This window comes from Labrus mixtus, chromosome 7, assembly GCF_963584025.1.
Source record: "Labrus mixtus chromosome 7, fLabMix1.1, whole genome shotgun sequence".
Lineage (NCBI taxonomy): Eukaryota > Metazoa > Chordata > Actinopteri > Labriformes > Labridae > Labrus > Labrus mixtus.
This window is the reverse complement of record NC_083618.1, coordinates 2,849,448-2,866,392: the sequence shown is the minus strand read 5'-3', so window position 1 is coordinate 2,866,392 and position 16,945 is coordinate 2,849,448. Positions and strand designations below refer to the sequence as shown.

Sequence of the window (16,945 nt, the reverse complement as noted above, 5' to 3'; positions counted from 1 at the left end):
TAATTCCACGGGCTATCATCATTTCTGGGTCATTCCAGCGTCTTTCTGACTGCGGACGTGTGTAGCCTATGTATACCTGTCTGTCTGCACAAAGACATTTGATAGGTTTGCTTGTTGTACTGCGTCAAGATTGACAACAATTTCAACCAATCATGACTGATTTCAGATCTCAGAAAGTTGAGTGCGTTCTGAAGGCGACCACTCATTGATTTGTTGTGGATAACTTATTTAAGTTTTCTCCTCTGCACGTCGACGACAATCGTGCAATGTATAATGCAGGTGGCTTCTTTGCTACTGATGCAGGTTGCAGACAAACGCTCAAATGCATACCAATCGAAAGCCTTTTTTCTCTAAGCTTCTCTGCGCCCCCCTTGCGCTTTTGTTGTTTCTTATCCATTTCACACTGACTCACACTCACTTCTCTCCAACTCCGGTCAGCTTAATGGCAAAATTTGATAACCGAGGGGAGGGGCGGGCCGAGGAGGGCTGAGAGATTTCATTGGACTAGCCCAATGTCCTTCAAGAAAATTGAAAATGTTTCGTGTCTCAAATAGCCTATCGTCGATAAAAAATAATATAGGCTACCCTTTTAATTAAATTATGACAGCCCCGGGCCGGCCCAAAAATGTGCGTCGGCCCACCGGGCATTGCCCGGTACGCCCGATGGCCTGTCCATGCCTGCCTTTCATCATTAAATCTGTTTTTTCTTCATTCATCATTCAGTGTTTTGACGGGTCCCTCGGCTGTCCTCCAAGACTTTATGACAACTTGCGAGGTTCCATGGACTTGGTTTTAAGGTTAAAGTTGAGATATTTTGTGAAGAGTTTTTTTTAAATTGCGATTTGGTATAAATCTGCAAAGAAGATTGGATGGTCTTGCACTTAAGCTTATGTGGCTTTTTTATTTTTATTTGAACAATTGTCTTAAAGCTTAAGCATCTTTTTTTCTGCTTTGAGTACAACGCAATTTTAAAAGGTCCGCCATTTTCATTTCTTTTTTGTGTTTCAATCTCAATTATAACAGTTGGAGCCAAGCAGCATTAAGATTCACATTAACATTTATAATAATTATTATAGACGTAGAACTGATATTACTAGTCATTGCAGTTGGGGTCAGGCAGGTCAACAGAATCAAGAGAAGCCTGCGAGACGAAGGAGCTCAATATCTGCAGGGAGATCACTTAAAGTTATGAATGTATGATTGAGAAGGAGGGAGAGATAGGAGCTCAGTGTGCCAGGTGCCAATAGACGCATAGGGGCGATCCAAGCCTGAGCCATCCCTAACTATAGATTCTGTTTGTTGTTGTTTTTGTTTGGCTAGTGCATACTTCTGTTTTATCAGAAGGGGCACACCTCAACCAGGTATCCAGACAATTTACACTTCCATTGCAGAGATTTGATCCTTGATCTTTCTGTCAGTAGTCTCCGCCCTGCGCCTGTGGAGGAAATCAGACCTGTTACTCAAACTGAGAGTGCAGCTTTTCTTTAAGGCTTGTCAGACTGTTTTTTTTATTTCAGGTCCTGTACAGACAAATCCTGGATCAGCTAAATTGACAGGGTGATTACTTGTATAGCCGCTGGTGAACTTCTGGCATACTTAGACAAGTAAATCTGACAGTTTACATGAGAAATCATAAATCCCTGGCGAGACATCAAACACGAATAGCTTTTTAACATGTAAGTGTTCATGTTTTATTTGACTGCCTGTTAGTTTAAGTGAATCAATCGCTTCTTTCACATTTTTTGCTTTGTTAGTGTATAACCAGTAACGCTGCCTTCAAGCTATGAGAAGTTTATTTAATTTTGTCCTACAAGACAAAAGTCTGTCTTTGATGAGCTCATCGAATGACACAATGTTGACTTAATACTCCCCAATTGTTCTGTCTGTAATCATACACTGTATGTGTGTGTGTCATTGGCTGTGTCCTATAATACAGATGTAACATAAGCTGGCATGCAAGCCTGCACTGTCAAGCTGCATGTAAAAAAAAAACTGCCATGCTACCAAAAGAACTATATCAATCATATATTCACTTTAAGATCTGCAGATGATTAAACTAGGTTACCATAAAGAATATTTAAACAAAAGACAAAAGACTCACTGTTACAATGGTGGTTTGTGCAATGTAACAAGTTCAACACTTACCTGCAGGCAGTGTTAGATAAAGAGAAGATATGTCAATTCATGTGTCAGCATGTTTATTCTGACAAAGTGTAGGAGACGGACACATATTGTATGGATTGCATAACATGAAGGTAGAACTGGTACCTGTGACAACATGCTCGCATAGGGGTGTGGGCTGCACATCAATCACTCCCAGAAATGAAGCCAAGTTTCTATCAATTTTCTTGTTTCAGTCATGTCATCGTAGCCTCACCCCGTACCTCACTTACATATCCAGAACATGTATTTCAAGGTTTATTTGTCATGACTTATTCTTTCCGTTTCTTGGATTCAACTCTGACAGAAGTTTTATTCACAGGTGTAGTTTCTGAAGGGTAGCAACATGACAGTATGGTCAAAAGTACATGCTAGAACAAGAACCAAGGTTAAGCAGGATTGTAGAATGCAGGCTTAATGATCCTGGTTCAGTGTGTGTGTGCATCCTATGGGCAGGTTTTACAATGGTTATTGCATTTAAAAAGTTAAAACGATTTTGTATGAATGCATTGCCTAGATTTAAGAAATGAAATTAGTTAATCGATCCAGCAAGAGGTTTACATCCACTGTAACCTGCGGCAGCATACATACAGTGCTCCTTGTACAGTATACGGGGTCGGTAAAGCATGCTTGTGTGCAGCAGAATCTGTCAGAGCAGCTTCCTCTGCAGGGCGAACAGTCAGAGAGCCTCCCAAAACACTTAGAGGTTGAAGCCTCACTGTTTTAATTTGACAGAGTAATAATTATTCATCATTCAATTCAACATATTCTAACAGGAAACATGCTTTTACATTTTACCATTTAGCAAACACACCCTCAAAAACAATACATTTTAGAGGTCACATATTATGCAAAATACAATTTCCCATGTTTTTCGAACTCTGATGTATCCATGTCCCATCTACGAACCCCCGAATTATGAGAAAAGTCCACCCTTTCCCTCTTTTGCCTGCTCCACTTGTCAAAAAATGTATGCTCAAACAGGCAGTTTTTCCAAGATTTTCCCACATCACAAAGGGCAGAACCCCCCCAAAAACTGGTCGTTCTTTATACTATATTTCATTAACTGTAGTGTAATTCCACTATTTTCCACAGAAATGTTGTCCAAAGGTGTGCTATTGTTCTTGTTGAGTTCGCAAACAGGGCTGAGAAGGATTGTGCAAGTTGACCTTACTGTACAACAGCAGTCTGGGTGCCTTCACTTTCAACACCTGAGTTTTCACTAGTCCACATTTTAACCAGTTTTGGTGGTTTTATGGGCCCATAAATGAAAATTGAGAGGATAAAAAGTTCCAGCAACTGTTCCTAGTACTAAGCTAAGCTAGCTGGCCTTAGTCACTTTAGAAAAACATTCAATTGGCCATTTGGTTTCAGACTAAGTAAACTGAACTGAGAACTGTTAAATAGCCCAGAGCTTTCAAGAAAGCCAATAAAACTACTTCAGGAAAGTGGAAAGTTTCACTGAGTACATAAACTACAAAAGTCTCCAAGGGACAGCATGCTCAGACACACCTTGAACATAAAGCATCTGTGGCCGTGTTTATGATTCCTGTATTTACTGAAGTAGTCCTTCAGGGCTATTTAAAACTGATCACTTCATCTACCTTTCTTTTTCTTTAAACAACATTTATTTAGATATTGTGCACATACTTGCTGTCCATATCATTGCATAATAATTATTTACTTTTATAAATTCCTAATAAATTAAGTACTGGTACCCAACGTCTGAACCATCAATCCAAAGTCTTACACAAAAACAAAACTTATACATTAAACTGTTCTCATGCAGTTAACTAATCTAGCCTTCGACGCTTAAAGTCCTCCACTCTGCACCAGTTGTACGTTAGCAGTCATCACTCTTTTAACAGCAATGTACAGTGGGTGGGATTGTCGGTCTTTAATGTAAGTTTGGGAGACGCTGTATAGCCTTGGGCGCAGCCTTCTAACCCATAATTCATGTTCAAACCTGTTCCTGTAGGGCTGAAAAGACCTCTTGAGTAATCATCCACTGAAGAGACAAATACCCTTTACCTCACTATAACCACAGGTTTAATGCACAGGCTCTCACATATATTAGTGTTTGCATTGGTTGTTATGATGTTGTCCTCGATGCAACTCTAGGGTTATTGAACACAACTCTAATTTGGATTTTGTGTGTGTGCTTTATGTACTTATTTACTTGTGTAATTACACACTCTTTATTTTTTACAGTAAGTGATTAAAGGTGGTGCTGACATTGCATAGAATAGAAACACATTACCTGAGATGTAATTTCTTAAAGAAAAACATTTGAACTATCTGGACTGAGACAGGCTTGGACTTGTGGTGTGATGTCATTATTTCTGTGTGTGTGTGTGTGTGTGAGTAAAAGGATCTCTGTATGTGTGTCGATAAAGATTGACAACCCCCTTTAGTTTTATATTAAGTACTTTTCATAACAGTCTATCATGGTTTTTCTTTTTTTCGATGAGGTATTCTAATTGTTTTTTCAATTATTAAACAAAAAAGGTTTAAAATAAAATCTACCATCAAAAAAGAACAGAACACAAATCGGAAACACTTTTTGACAAAGTTTATTGTTGAGCAAACAGGACTCCAGGTGTTGCCAGCAGGTATTGCACCAAAAAGTGTTTACCCCTTCACATTATGAAGACTTTCATGACTGATGTTCATCTTACATCAATGTTTTACAACAGCAGGTAGTGATGCAAAGGTTGCTGTGGTGAAAGTGAAATGAGCTGGTCAAAAAAAAGATGGAGCAGCAGAGGAAAACAGGTGTGATAGTGCCACCTGCTGGCTAACCAAGTGTGGTGCAATTGTCACAGAAGGAATGATGCAGGTTGCAAGTTAGCACCTCTTTATTAAGGATACCTGAAGGAAAGTTGTGTTTACACCTTTTACAGCTAAAATGTGCTTTAGAAAAAGGTATATCAATGACTGATTCATCTAAGAAATAGATAGAAAAACAGAGAGAGTGTAATTACTTATTCTTAACCTCCAAAACCTAAATCATAAAACTGACAATACAGGGGAATGATCACTCCTCAGCCACAGCTTCAGCCTCCACCTGCTCCTGCTCCTCCTTCTTCTCCTCTGCTGCTGGCTCCTCGGTTGCTGCCTGAAGCTGCTCCTGCATCTCCTCCTCCTGCTGCTCCTCCTTCTTCTTCTCCTCGGCCTTCATCACCACAGTTTCGGTCTTGGTGACTGTGGTGCTCTTCACTGTGGCTCCTTCGAGGGCACTGAGGGCAGCGTCCGAGCCACTGCTCGTCCTGACTCCACCGTAGGAGCAGCTGACGTAGGAAGGGGTGCGGGAGCTCTCCAGGCCGTAGGCGCTGTAGTTCATAGCTGCATGTTGAGAAAAAAAAATCTTTCATTAATCTTTAAATTAGGTCATTGGGTAAAGGGGTCTGTATGAAGTTATTTTGAGACCATTGAACATATACACATCTGGATATTTTTCTGTGTCTGTCAGGGTTGGAGGGACTTCTTACTGATATTTTAGAGATGTCAGCCAATGCAGGCAAGAGTAGCTGACGTGGTTTCACGTGATTTTAATTGTGATGTATTGCACTTCATGTGGCATATTGCATGTTTTATCATAGTGTGTAGGACTCATACAAACTTAAGTTTAAAAACCTTCTGAACCTTTAAAAATATTTTTCTTTACTTTTTTAACAACCCTCTTATCAAAAACATGGCTTATGGAACTTTTAACAAAAGTTAACTCCCTATATTGTTTTATTTCATTCTCTGATTGAGAATGTGTGGAAATTTGACATGTATTCATCTTTGTTCAATTAAAGTTATTTCCAAATGTAATTGGTTAAGAGGCAAATGAAAAAGCAGCTTTAGTGAAGTGGTGTTTGATTTAAAGGTGAGAAAATGTCTGAACAGAGATGCTTGTCTACAGGCAGGGCAGGAAACTGTGTGGGGCCCCAGGCCAGTAAGGGGGCCCCCAATGGCTGACTAACTTTAAACCACAGCGGTGGCATGAAGTGAGTTTGCAATGACAGTAGGAAACCTCCCTGAGGGCGCCCCATCTGACAGCATCTTGCTGCACTACCAAGCATCACATGCTTTATTACTGTGAAAAAGTTTGTCACTGAAAGTCACTTAAAGAAAAGAAAGAGAGAATGATTACTTATAACATCATAGAGATGAACACTGGTTGGAGGGGCCCCACTGTTTGCCTAGGGACCCACCAGACTCTAGAAGGGCCACTGTGTCTAGAAGGAGAACACTTCTATAGAAAATTATTGTTTATGAGATCTCATCTGAAGCTCCCAAACTTTTGACACAATGTGAGTGAAGACGGTTTCTTCATCCTGGTTTCCATTTGGACACCAGAGTGTTTTTCTGTGTTTTGATTGTATGTATTAGAGCGACAGGACAGTGGATAGAGGCAGAAATCAGGGTGAGAGAGCCACAGGCCGGATTCAAACCTGGGCCATCAGCTTAGAGCAGTGTTTCCCAAAGTGTGGGCCGCGGCCCCCTGGTGGGCTGTGTTGGTACTTCAGGTGGGGCTTCAACCAAGTATAAAAATAAAATAAATATCACAATAATGCTGATTTACCATGAGTCAACCCTTTAAGTGATTAGTAAGGCTTGTCATGACTATTCATGGACATATTGTTTACTAAACTTTTGTGTCTCTTTTGTCATAATATCATGTTGTCATGTCCAATAATTTACCCTTACTGAAAGTTATAGCTGTAATCATAACTTTTATTTTATAATGGGCCCCGGAGTAATTTCGTATTTCAAAGTGGGCCGCGGCAGTCTTAAGTTTGGGAAAGGCTGGCTTAGAGGATAACAGTCTCTGTACACTTGAACTAACCACTAGGCCACAGGCGGTGAATGGAGTTAAATGTGTACCCTCATCTAATGACATTTATCATTTTGTTACCTAGAGATGTTGTTAACTACGCAGCTACACAAACATTTGTCATCTTAATGATTATTTTGGTATACTCTTGTCATGTGTTGACAGATAATAACACAAACAGCTGTGAAACACTCAAACTGTTTGCAGTCGGTACAACATGAACTTACATGTCTGCTTGGATACAGTGGTCTTGATTCCTGTGGCTAACCTGTAGAGAAAACGTAAAAAAAAGTTGAAAGCAGAATAATGACATGTATTCATGAAAAGAAGACATTTCTCTCCACGTCTGCATGTTGTTGTTATCATGTCACTGTAACATTTTACCTGTCCTCCTCTCCTTCCAGCAGTTTCCTGTAGGTTGCGATCTCAATGTCCAGAGCCAGCTTCACGTTCATCAGTTCCTGGTACTGGCGGACTTGCAGGGCCATGTCCTGCTTGGCTCTCTGCAGAGCCTCCTCCAGATCTCTGATGCGGAGTTTAGCATCCTTCACCGCCAGCTCTCCTCGATCCTCGGCCTCTGCGATCTGAGTCTCCAGATTATTTCTCTTTGGGTAGAGGAAGAATAGAAGAGTGAAGTGCTGTACAAAACATTCAAATTTCTTAAAAGGTAAGGTCCTTATATCCTATTTCTTATTTAATGCTGAATATTAAGTTACTCAAAGCAAATAAATGAATGACCTCTTACAGTGTGAGATGGCTAAATATACAAAACATAAATCTTTATGTGTCACCTGCGCTTTAACCATGTCAATCTCAGACTGGAGCCTCATTATCCTGCGGTTCATGTCAGCAATCTCAGCCTTGGTTGACTTCACGTCATCACCGTATCTTCCTGCTGACTGCTGCATCTCTGCATACTGGATAAGAGAGGGGCGAGTCAGATCGGCACATTAAAGACAATGTATTCCAGGTATGATTTTTTTCTATCTTGTAAGTCTGATGTCATTCTACATTTGTTTTAAATGCCATCAGAAAATGTTGTTTTGACATAATGTGGCACACTTAAATTTGCAGTGAATCTACAGACAACCTGACATATAAACACCAGATGCATTTTTTTGCAGCAACAGATGTGCACACCAGTCGTCTGAAATAATGTCTTTGAAGGAAAAGTGCTAAATGGAGGGAAGTTGTTATAAGTCAACAAGAAAGGACAACACAGATTCCTTCTACTCCCTACTACAGCAGACTATACGTGCTGGTTGAAGTTTTTAATTTCAAATAAGACAAGTGTCTTGTCTCACTTTATTCTGGTACCAGGACTCGGCCTCAGCTCTGCTCCGGTTAGCGATGTCCTCGTACTGGGCGCGCACTTCAGCAACGATGGCGTCCATGTCCAGGTTACGGCTGTTGTCCATCTCCACCACAACAGATGTGTCCTTGATCTGGCCCTGCAGCTCCTGGATTTCCTACAAAAGAAGATTAAAGAATATTAGAACAATATAAATTGACTTGGAACACATCAAGAGGTGAATGTCATTTATTTTTAGATGGTGTGTTAAGATCTAATCGTTCATTTTTGAGCCACTGAAGAGTAAATTCAAGTTTTTACTGTGTCATAGAGCTGCCTCAGGAACTCGATCTCATCAGAGAGCCCATCCAGTTTGGCTTCCAGCTCCACTTTGATCATGTAGGCTGCATCGGTGTCCTGCACCGGAAAGTCAACACAGAATTTTCCAATAAGGCACTCAGCTGAGAAACAAATGACCATTGTGTGAGCTGAATCTACTCGAAGGCTAATTATTGATTCAAGGTGAGGAGTAAGAAAAGAGAGAAAAGCTAAACAGACCTTCTTTGTCAGAACAAAGTTGTTCTCACACTCGTTGCGCTTGTTGATCTCTTCCTCATACCTGGAAACGAAGAGAGACACAGAATGTTTGTATGACCTTAAAATCAGAAGTTTCATCTGATTTCATATTTCATATGTTTTCTTCCTTAATGTGTGCTACAGGGGACTCATTCGGCCACTACATGAAGCTTACTACAGGCTCCTGCTGTGTCCACAGGAGAGCTGTTACATTTATTTTATAGCTTTAATATATATACTATAAAAAACGTTATTAACCCGGGGGAAATATAACTTTTCATTGTTTTATACTTTAACACATACTGCACACACACATACACAGACACACACCACAGGAGGATGCATAGGGCGCCCTGAGTAGTTGAGGATTCTCTGCCATGATTAAACTGGCACCAGTTCCAAATTCCACATGTGGTCCATACTAGGACTTGAACCAGCAACCGTACAGTTTCTAACCCAAGTCCCTGAGCCACTACAGTACTCCCCATACTGTGGCAATGCTGTTTCAGATTGGCCTTAACATAAAAATTGATAAGTGAAACTTTTAAAGAAAATTGAATTAAATATGTGTTTTTTTCCTTAACAATAATCTTCTGCATCTTAAGGGACGGATTTCTAACAGTGGGAAGAAGAAAAAGTGGATGTTGGATGACTGCTTTTAAATACATAATAACTGTTTGTTGAATAAAAATCTGCATGCAGCAACAGAAACCCATCCTGATGAGAGAGAACTGAGAGTGAACCAGATTCTGTGTGGGCCTTTTTAATGCTCAAGTAATCATCTGATCCATTGTTGATACACAAATATGATTATAGGTGTTTTAGTTGTAGGGTAAAATAGAAGGTTTGAAATCCTCTGTCCACTCACTTGGTTTTGAAGTCCTCCACCAGACCAGTCATTTGATGTAAGTCTGATTCCAGTTTGACTTTTTCATGACCCAGGTTGTCGAGCTGCTTGCGCAGGTTGGCGATGTAGGCTTCAAACATGGCATCGACGTTGGAGCGAGACGTGGTCTGCTCCTGCAGAAGCTTCCACTTGGTCTCAAGCATTTTGTTCTGCTGTTCCAGGAAGCGAACCTGCACACACACACACACACACATCACAGATTAGGTTTCAGACATCATGTACGAGTTTATAGATGAGTACCAGGAGCATGTCCAGGGGTGGCCTGGGGTGGCATAGGCCCCCCCCCTTAGAATCGGATTAGCAATCCCATAATTCTTAACTATGATTGGCTCTCATCCAGTTGGAGGCAGGACTACATTTTAAAGCCAAATTATTGGGCTGTTTTGCAACAAGCTGCTAACACCTGGTGGCACTTTATTGTGTATCAAGAATGAAGTCTATATATTGTGAGAAGAGTCATAATATTGTGACATTGAGTCTGAAGAGAATAAAGTCTTAATATTAGAATAAATTTGTAATATTATGAGAATTAAGTAATTTTATGAGAAAAAATAGTATTTCAATCTATGGTTAGACTATATGCTATTTTGAATGGGTATATCAGAAGAGCAGCCAGCCACCTTTACTTAAATGAGGAACATAAGAGCATCTTGTGAAGTCATACTTTGGTACAGGTTTCACTAATTACTGAATACATCTTAATATAAATCTCAGAACCATATTGTCCTGAGTATCACGACTTTTGAAAGATTGTATAAGAAACTGAGTCTATTCAAAAGAAGGAAAAGCCCCAATGGCAGCATGAGCTATTTCAAAATAAATATTACAACCTTATTCTCGTTATCTTTTTTTTTTTTTTGTCTTTGGGTAGCTTTAATACTGTGTTGGACTACTTTAAGAGAAAATTATTCTCTCTGAATCTTTTAAGAGTTAAGCCTGGAAGTTTTGTAGGTTGACATATTGTTGTGTTATTTTTTCTTTTTTAAAGACCAGTTAAAGTGCCATCCAACTACAAAAAGTCTGGACACCCTTCTGCAAATATGACCAGGCTAATGAGTGCTCAGTGACATATAGATTTTAGAATAAGAATGCATGTACAGAAAATGTGGGAGTGACTTGGAAAACACGAGTGGATTAACTTTGTTTGCTGATGGACAAAGAATCCCAAAAGATCGACTGAAAGAAAAATGACTAATTGAACTTGTCCCACCTCCAACACACTCTGAATGTCACATTAATTAGTCCTTACTCAATTCTAACACACAGTGCTGCTGATTTAACACAAAGAGGCACTGTTTCTCAGTGGTGACACAGTTTGCTTCTTTTACAACTTCTCTATTCAGCATGCTGTGCCCTGGGTGGGGTCCTGCTTACACTCTGCAAACATGATGGGAGACACGGAGCTATGCATGTGTGTGTGTGTGTGTGTGTGTGTGTGTGTGTGCCATATCACCATGGTATGCAAGACTGAATTATTCTCAGCGTGATTCATTAACAGTTTAACTCTCAGGGTGCCTCTTTAAACAAGAATGTATGGATGGGCGATAAGTAAAGAATCTGATCAATCTCAGGTAGAGAGGGCTGGAAGCTTCTGTCTGATAAGAAAGTCGTCTCAGGCTTTTTAGTAGACTCTCTTTTATAGTTTGTGCATTACAATGACTTATACTCCTGACAGGAAAATTGCTTTCTTGATTATTTTACAACCTCATAAAGTGGGTATTGTTCACATCACTGATAATCTGGGATAGATAGTGATCTACTCCACTTGGTTTTTAATAAGCTCGTCTTGTGCAAACCTTTCCCCCCGACCACTCCCACTCTTTTTACTTCTAGTGTTTGTGAAGCCTGTATACATTTGACATTTTAAAAAAACGCAACACATAAGATTTGCAGTTCCAAAATGCAATAAGACACATGGTCTTTTATCTGATTTCATAACCACTTTCTGAAGGATCTTGCTCTCTTTTGGATGCAGCACTTTTTCAAAAAATTGTTCTTTTTCTCTTCATCTCAGCCCTGTTTGTAGTCTTTATCCAGGTTGATCTGCTTATCTGAGCTCTGTATGACCATACCTGACTGATAGCAGATGTGGAAGTTTAGCCTTGACTTGAAAAAGAAACCAAAACGGTATCCTCCATAGATTGACTGCTTTACAGACCCATGCAGGCTGTAGTGTGTGCAGTTATTTTTTCTCTGTTGTGAATTGAGACCTCTTTCCCCTAGAGCTATTTTTTTTATCTTGCAGAAAACTAATTTCCTGTGAAGTTGTTGCAGTATTGTTTCCGTGATGAATTTGAAGGCCTCATCCCAAAACTCAAAGAAACCTACCAAATTCCACAGAGAACATATTTTATATTAAACTGAAGCCAACCCCTTTTTTGATGATTTAGATGTATTTTTTCTAATCTGTAGCCACACTCATTTTTTTCCTGTCTCCCCTTATTCTTAAATTGACTAACCTTGTCAATGAAGGATGCAAAGCGGTTGTTCAGGGTCTTGATCTGCTCCTTCTCCTGGGTGCGGACAGCTTGGATAGTGGGGTCAATCTCCAGGTTCAGGGGGGCCAGCAGGCTCTTGTTCACAGTCACTGCAGTGATGGGGGTCATCATGTCGTTGGCCATACCGCCTCCCATACCTCCACCGAAGCCCATATAGCCAAACTCTACTCCACCTCCTCTTTGTCCGGACCCCCCAGCACCATAACCCCCAACCACTTTAAACCCCCCGGCGCCCACAGCTGCACCACTGCTGCCCACTCCCCCGTAGGAGCTGCGGACAGCATAGCTCTGCCTGCCACTTCCCGCACCGTGCCCCCCGTAGCCGGAGAAGGAGCGGCTGCTGAAGCCTTGAGAGGGGCCCCTAGAGGAGGACACAGTGGAGAAGGTGGTGGTCTTTAAAGCTCTGACAGACATGGTCAAAGAAGTGGTGTGAGAGGAGAGAGTCTGCTGAGGAGAGGAGAGCCAGGCAGATGAACCCTCCCTGGTCCATGGTGCTATTTATCAGAGCAGGGGAGGGACCCTGCTGAGGTGTGATTGGCTGCTACCCTCAGCAGGGGAGTGAAGGATGAGGGGGTGGGGGTATGAGGGAATGTAAGGGAAGACAATTTGCTCGTGTTACACATTTACTACACACTTGGAGAGAGCAAAGAATTACATAATAGCCAGTGTGCCAGTTTCTATAAAACTACTGCAGAAACATTGAGGTTTTTTTCCCACCTTTTAGACTTTTATGAAATGACCCAACACTTTCATCAAGTAAACTAAAACTTCCAGCCAGTCTGCCATCCATAAAATAATAAAAATCTTCAAGTGGAGTCTATATCTTTAAATTATTCTCAGTATAAACACATGTATACACACCTACATGCACATATGCAACACCAGACTACGAAGTCAAACCTCGGGTATAATGAACAGGCGCATCGTTTTACGACCTTTTCTGCTTTACACACACTTCTCATTGAGGTGACATATTGCAAAGTTAATTATGGTTGCCCAGTGTGAGGTGCTTTATGCATTTGTGGGCAGTGACCGTATGTCTCATAATCGTGGGAAAACCAAATTTACCCTCTGAAAATGTTCCACTATCTATAGTAGTGTTTCCACTATCTACTTAGTTTTGTTTTTTTTATGCATGCACTTTTCAAAAAATCCTTGCACACACAATGGAACCAGGAAATGCACACATACACACACTGACACACAGAGGGACTATTGGTGAGCATTCCTTTAATATCAGCAAGGTGAGTTGTAAACACAATTAGTCTTTTTTTCCTTTTTTTCCTGAACCCAACCCTAGTCTTAAATATCTCTAGACAGACAGACAGACAGTCGCCCTGCAGATACATGATTCATGATTTTTTTCTTAGTGGTTTGATAACCGTTGCCTATTTTGTACCAACCCTCCTGCTCCCTCTATCAACATTTTCACCACACCCCTCTATTGTTTGCAAGGTTTTATATGGTGCTGAGGAAAAAAAGAACTCACCAGCCAATGAAAAGAGCCAAATTCCTGGGTACTGTTCTGTGTGGAGACTAAATGTGACTTGGCTGAGGGGGGCTTGTTGTGGTCTTAACAACCAGAAAGAGACTTTCAGGCATTGGACCAGTGAAAAAGAAAAAGCACATTTAGCTTGGCTTGTCTGACACGGTGACGTGACTCTCCACAAAGGAGCTGCTGTGCTAAACTTGGAGAGAGCCATATATGTACAAATAAACCAGTTCTTGTTGTTTCATTGAGTCAGCCTTTCAGAAGAATTCACCAAATGATGAACAGAGCTCTTTTTATTCCATGCCCTGCTGATAAGATTTTCCTTCATTTTTTGTGGATGAGACAATAAGAAGGTAATTTAAGGAGCTAGCCCCCTGACCTAAAGTCTCTTAAGAGGCCAGTGATGTTTTGGGTTTGTATGAAGCTGCTATATGACACATCGAGTCAGGAATGTGCTGAGAGAGACACGTACATGCTACAAGACAGAAAGGAGGGTGGGGAGGGGGGATGAGCAAGTGTGGGATATGAGGAGACAATTAGCAAAGATAAGAAACAAACTTGTGTCACAACCACTGACAGAATGACTTAGATAGTAAGAATAGGATGCAATAACATGATGGTGTATTGTGTACCTGTAAAGCAGGCTGAAGGGATAGGCCAAAGGCGATCATATCTTTCCTGCATGCATTTCCATATTTAAGTATCGTGACAATGAATTTGATGCATGCAAACTTTGTGAACAATGAAAAAATGATCAAGTTTAAGGCTAGAATTGAGAGAAAAAATAACAAACAGCAGAAAAACCCTAAAAAAGAATCCTGTTTGGTAGATTGTGTTTGTCAGTGTACAAAGTAGTAATATCTATAAAAGTCTGTCTTTACAAATGTTTTTGAAGAAGTGATTGTACTTAATGTAATTAATTTATTTGTAAATGTACTACAATATTTAACATACATTTTACCATTTGATGCATTGTTCCAGAGTTAGTTTAGAGTGAGTTTACATCTGCAGTCCCTCGGCAGGTCATGATGGTGTTGCTATAGCTGTGTAGTCTTTAAGGTGGACTTTGTGGTGTTTAAATGGACCGGCCAAGCCTTCAAAACTATCAGTAACAACAGTTGTAAAAGTCACTTCCTGCTGCGCCCTGTGATGCCTGTGCAAACAGAGCGCCTCCAGGACAGACATGAAGGAAACATGTACTAACACACGGTGTTAAACAATGGAAGCACACATGTTCTCATTGTAGCTAGTGTGGGAGGAAGCTAAAGTACATGCTGTTCTGAGGGTATTTCCATGCTCGTCTCTCTGAATGTTTTTTTTTTTTTTTTTGGCCATGAGTCTCATGCCACCTAGTGGCCAAAAGATGGAAGTGTATGCTTCACGTCAGCAAATCACATAAAAGGAGTGGCTTGATATTGTCACATGATCATTATCACAGTTTCCCACTGACTTAGATTTATTTGATCTTTTCTTGAAACTTGATCCATTCTTGAGGGGGTTGCTGTTTTTCTCTAAGCACACTAGGAGCACGGCTCAGAAGGAAATATATCAGCAAGCATTGCATGGACAATTTGTAACAGGCATTCAGTGTCACATGAGGATGGAATCCACCACACGACTGATTTGTGGTTCAGAGTGAAATATCTTTGACATAGAGTGATCTTGTATTTAAATTCAAGGTTTATTCATTATTTTAAATCAACTGATTCTCCTCCAGCACCAAAACACCTTTACATATCTATTTAATGGATTAAATGTTTGGCAAAAAATCTCAAAGTGCTACTGTTCAGAGTTTAAAATAAAAACAATTACATCAATATAGACCATGGGAATAAAAACAGGAAGGCAGCTAAGGAAACTAAAAACACTAGTTGTATACAGCTTTAACCCGTACAACTTTAGTGCCTTTTTAACTTTTACTCACATGACTCAACTCAACTTGAATTATAATAAAGCACCTTTCATACACAACGTGTGCAAACCAAAGTGTTTCACAGACGGACAGCAGATGGGAAAAGATATCAGAAATTGACACCAAACGGTAAAAGACAAAAACAAGAATGAAGACGAAAATCAAATGATTCAAATAGGTAAAGCCCAATAAAAAAAAGATGTAAACAATAGCACAGTGAAAGAACTAAACTATTTGGGGGTCGATTAAATAAATTCAAGAGGAAGTTGGCTAATAATAATAATTAAAAAAGGCCAGAGATAACAATTGAAAATGTTGACCAAGGGTAAGAACTTGTTTTAAAGTTAAAAGCCAGATTAAAAAAGCAAATTTTAAATGTACTCTTGAAACGCCCAGAGAGCTCGACATTTAAATATCAAGAGAGTTTAGAGGCATAAAAACAAAAAGGTCTTCTAGTTGTGTGGGACACATACAGTAAGTCCTGTTCAAAAATGAAGTATTCAGACCTAAATGATCTGAGGGAGATCAGTGATACATGTTGTAGCAAAGGCTTTTAAAACAAGTCAAAGAACTTTCAAATCAATTCTAAAAGAAAGAGAGAGTTTGTAGACATTTGGACATGAGCCAGACACTTTTGGATTTGATTGAAATAACTTAATTACTGGAATCTGATGTCTGAAGTTCCTTTAGAAAAATCTAATGAATGTCTTGGTCCTTCAGCTTTGTGTTCAAATGCTAATCTTCATTCATATCTCAGTTTGTTTTTAATGCTTATAAGCAAATGTTAACAAACATACAGCTGATACTGTGGTGTTTAACATCACTGTGTTAGCGTGTTAGCATGTTAAAATGTTGGTTGTCTCTATTGTCCTCTCATCTTATACCCTGCTGATGTGTTTAAGGTCAAAAAGGTGTCTGTTGCTGTGTGGCATCAGTTGTAGTGGTTTTCCCTCACAAATTGTACGTATATTCTGTTATGTTTAAGAATACATATTATTCTGTTTTTAGTAGAGTTAACCTTAAAGAGTCTCACTTCATGAACACTTGAACTCATCATTTGTGTCCACATGAGAAATGGGAGTATCGTTGATTCTGCCCTAACAGTTCTTACTCACTGTTTCTTTTATGTCTGCCTGTGAAATGTCTTGGTGCTCGAAATGGACCTGACATCCCACAGAGAAAATGTTTCTCAGCCGACACATTTCACTAACCTCTGACATGTGCCTCTTACACTCAGATTCTGGACGTGACATTACATTACAGATGAACATTAAAACGCTTAAA

The 16,945-nt window shown here is 39.9% G+C and overlaps 1 protein-coding gene across 1 annotated transcript; it reads right to left on the bottom strand.

The window, feature by feature from the left end:
- Positions 1–4,717: 4,717 nt before the first annotated feature.
- On the bottom strand, positions 4,718–12,735 carry LOC132977495 (keratin, type II cytoskeletal 8-like). The gene is made up of 9 exons (XM_061042104.1): positions 12,219–12,735; positions 9,721–9,929; positions 8,835–8,895; positions 8,598–8,693; positions 8,290–8,454; positions 7,777–7,902; positions 7,370–7,590; positions 7,213–7,253; positions 4,718–5,505 (listed from the first exon to the last, which is right to left on the bottom strand). Exons 1-9 carry the CDS (start codon positions 12,669–12,671, stop codon positions 5,198–5,200), a joined length of 1,680 nt encoding a protein of 559 aa, XP_060898087.1. The 5' UTR covers positions 12,672–12,735; the 3' UTR covers positions 4,718–5,197.
- Positions 12,736–16,945: the final 4,210 nt, after the last annotated feature.

Excerpts from the sequence above, each read along its gene's own strand:
- LOC132977495 (XM_061042104.1), bottom strand. The coding sequence starts at position 12,671 with ATGTCTGTCAGAGCTTTAAAGACCACCACCTTCTCCACTGTGTCCTCC. Across the intron at positions 8,455-8,597 it reads TGAGGCAGCTCTATGACACA|GAAATCCAGGAGCTGCAGGG; the intron begins GTAAAAACTTGA and ends CTTCTTTTGTAG. Across the intron at positions 7,254-7,369 it reads CTGGAAGGAGAGGAGGACAG|GTTAGCCACAGGAATCAAGA; the intron begins GTAAAATGTTAC and ends TTTTCTCTACAG.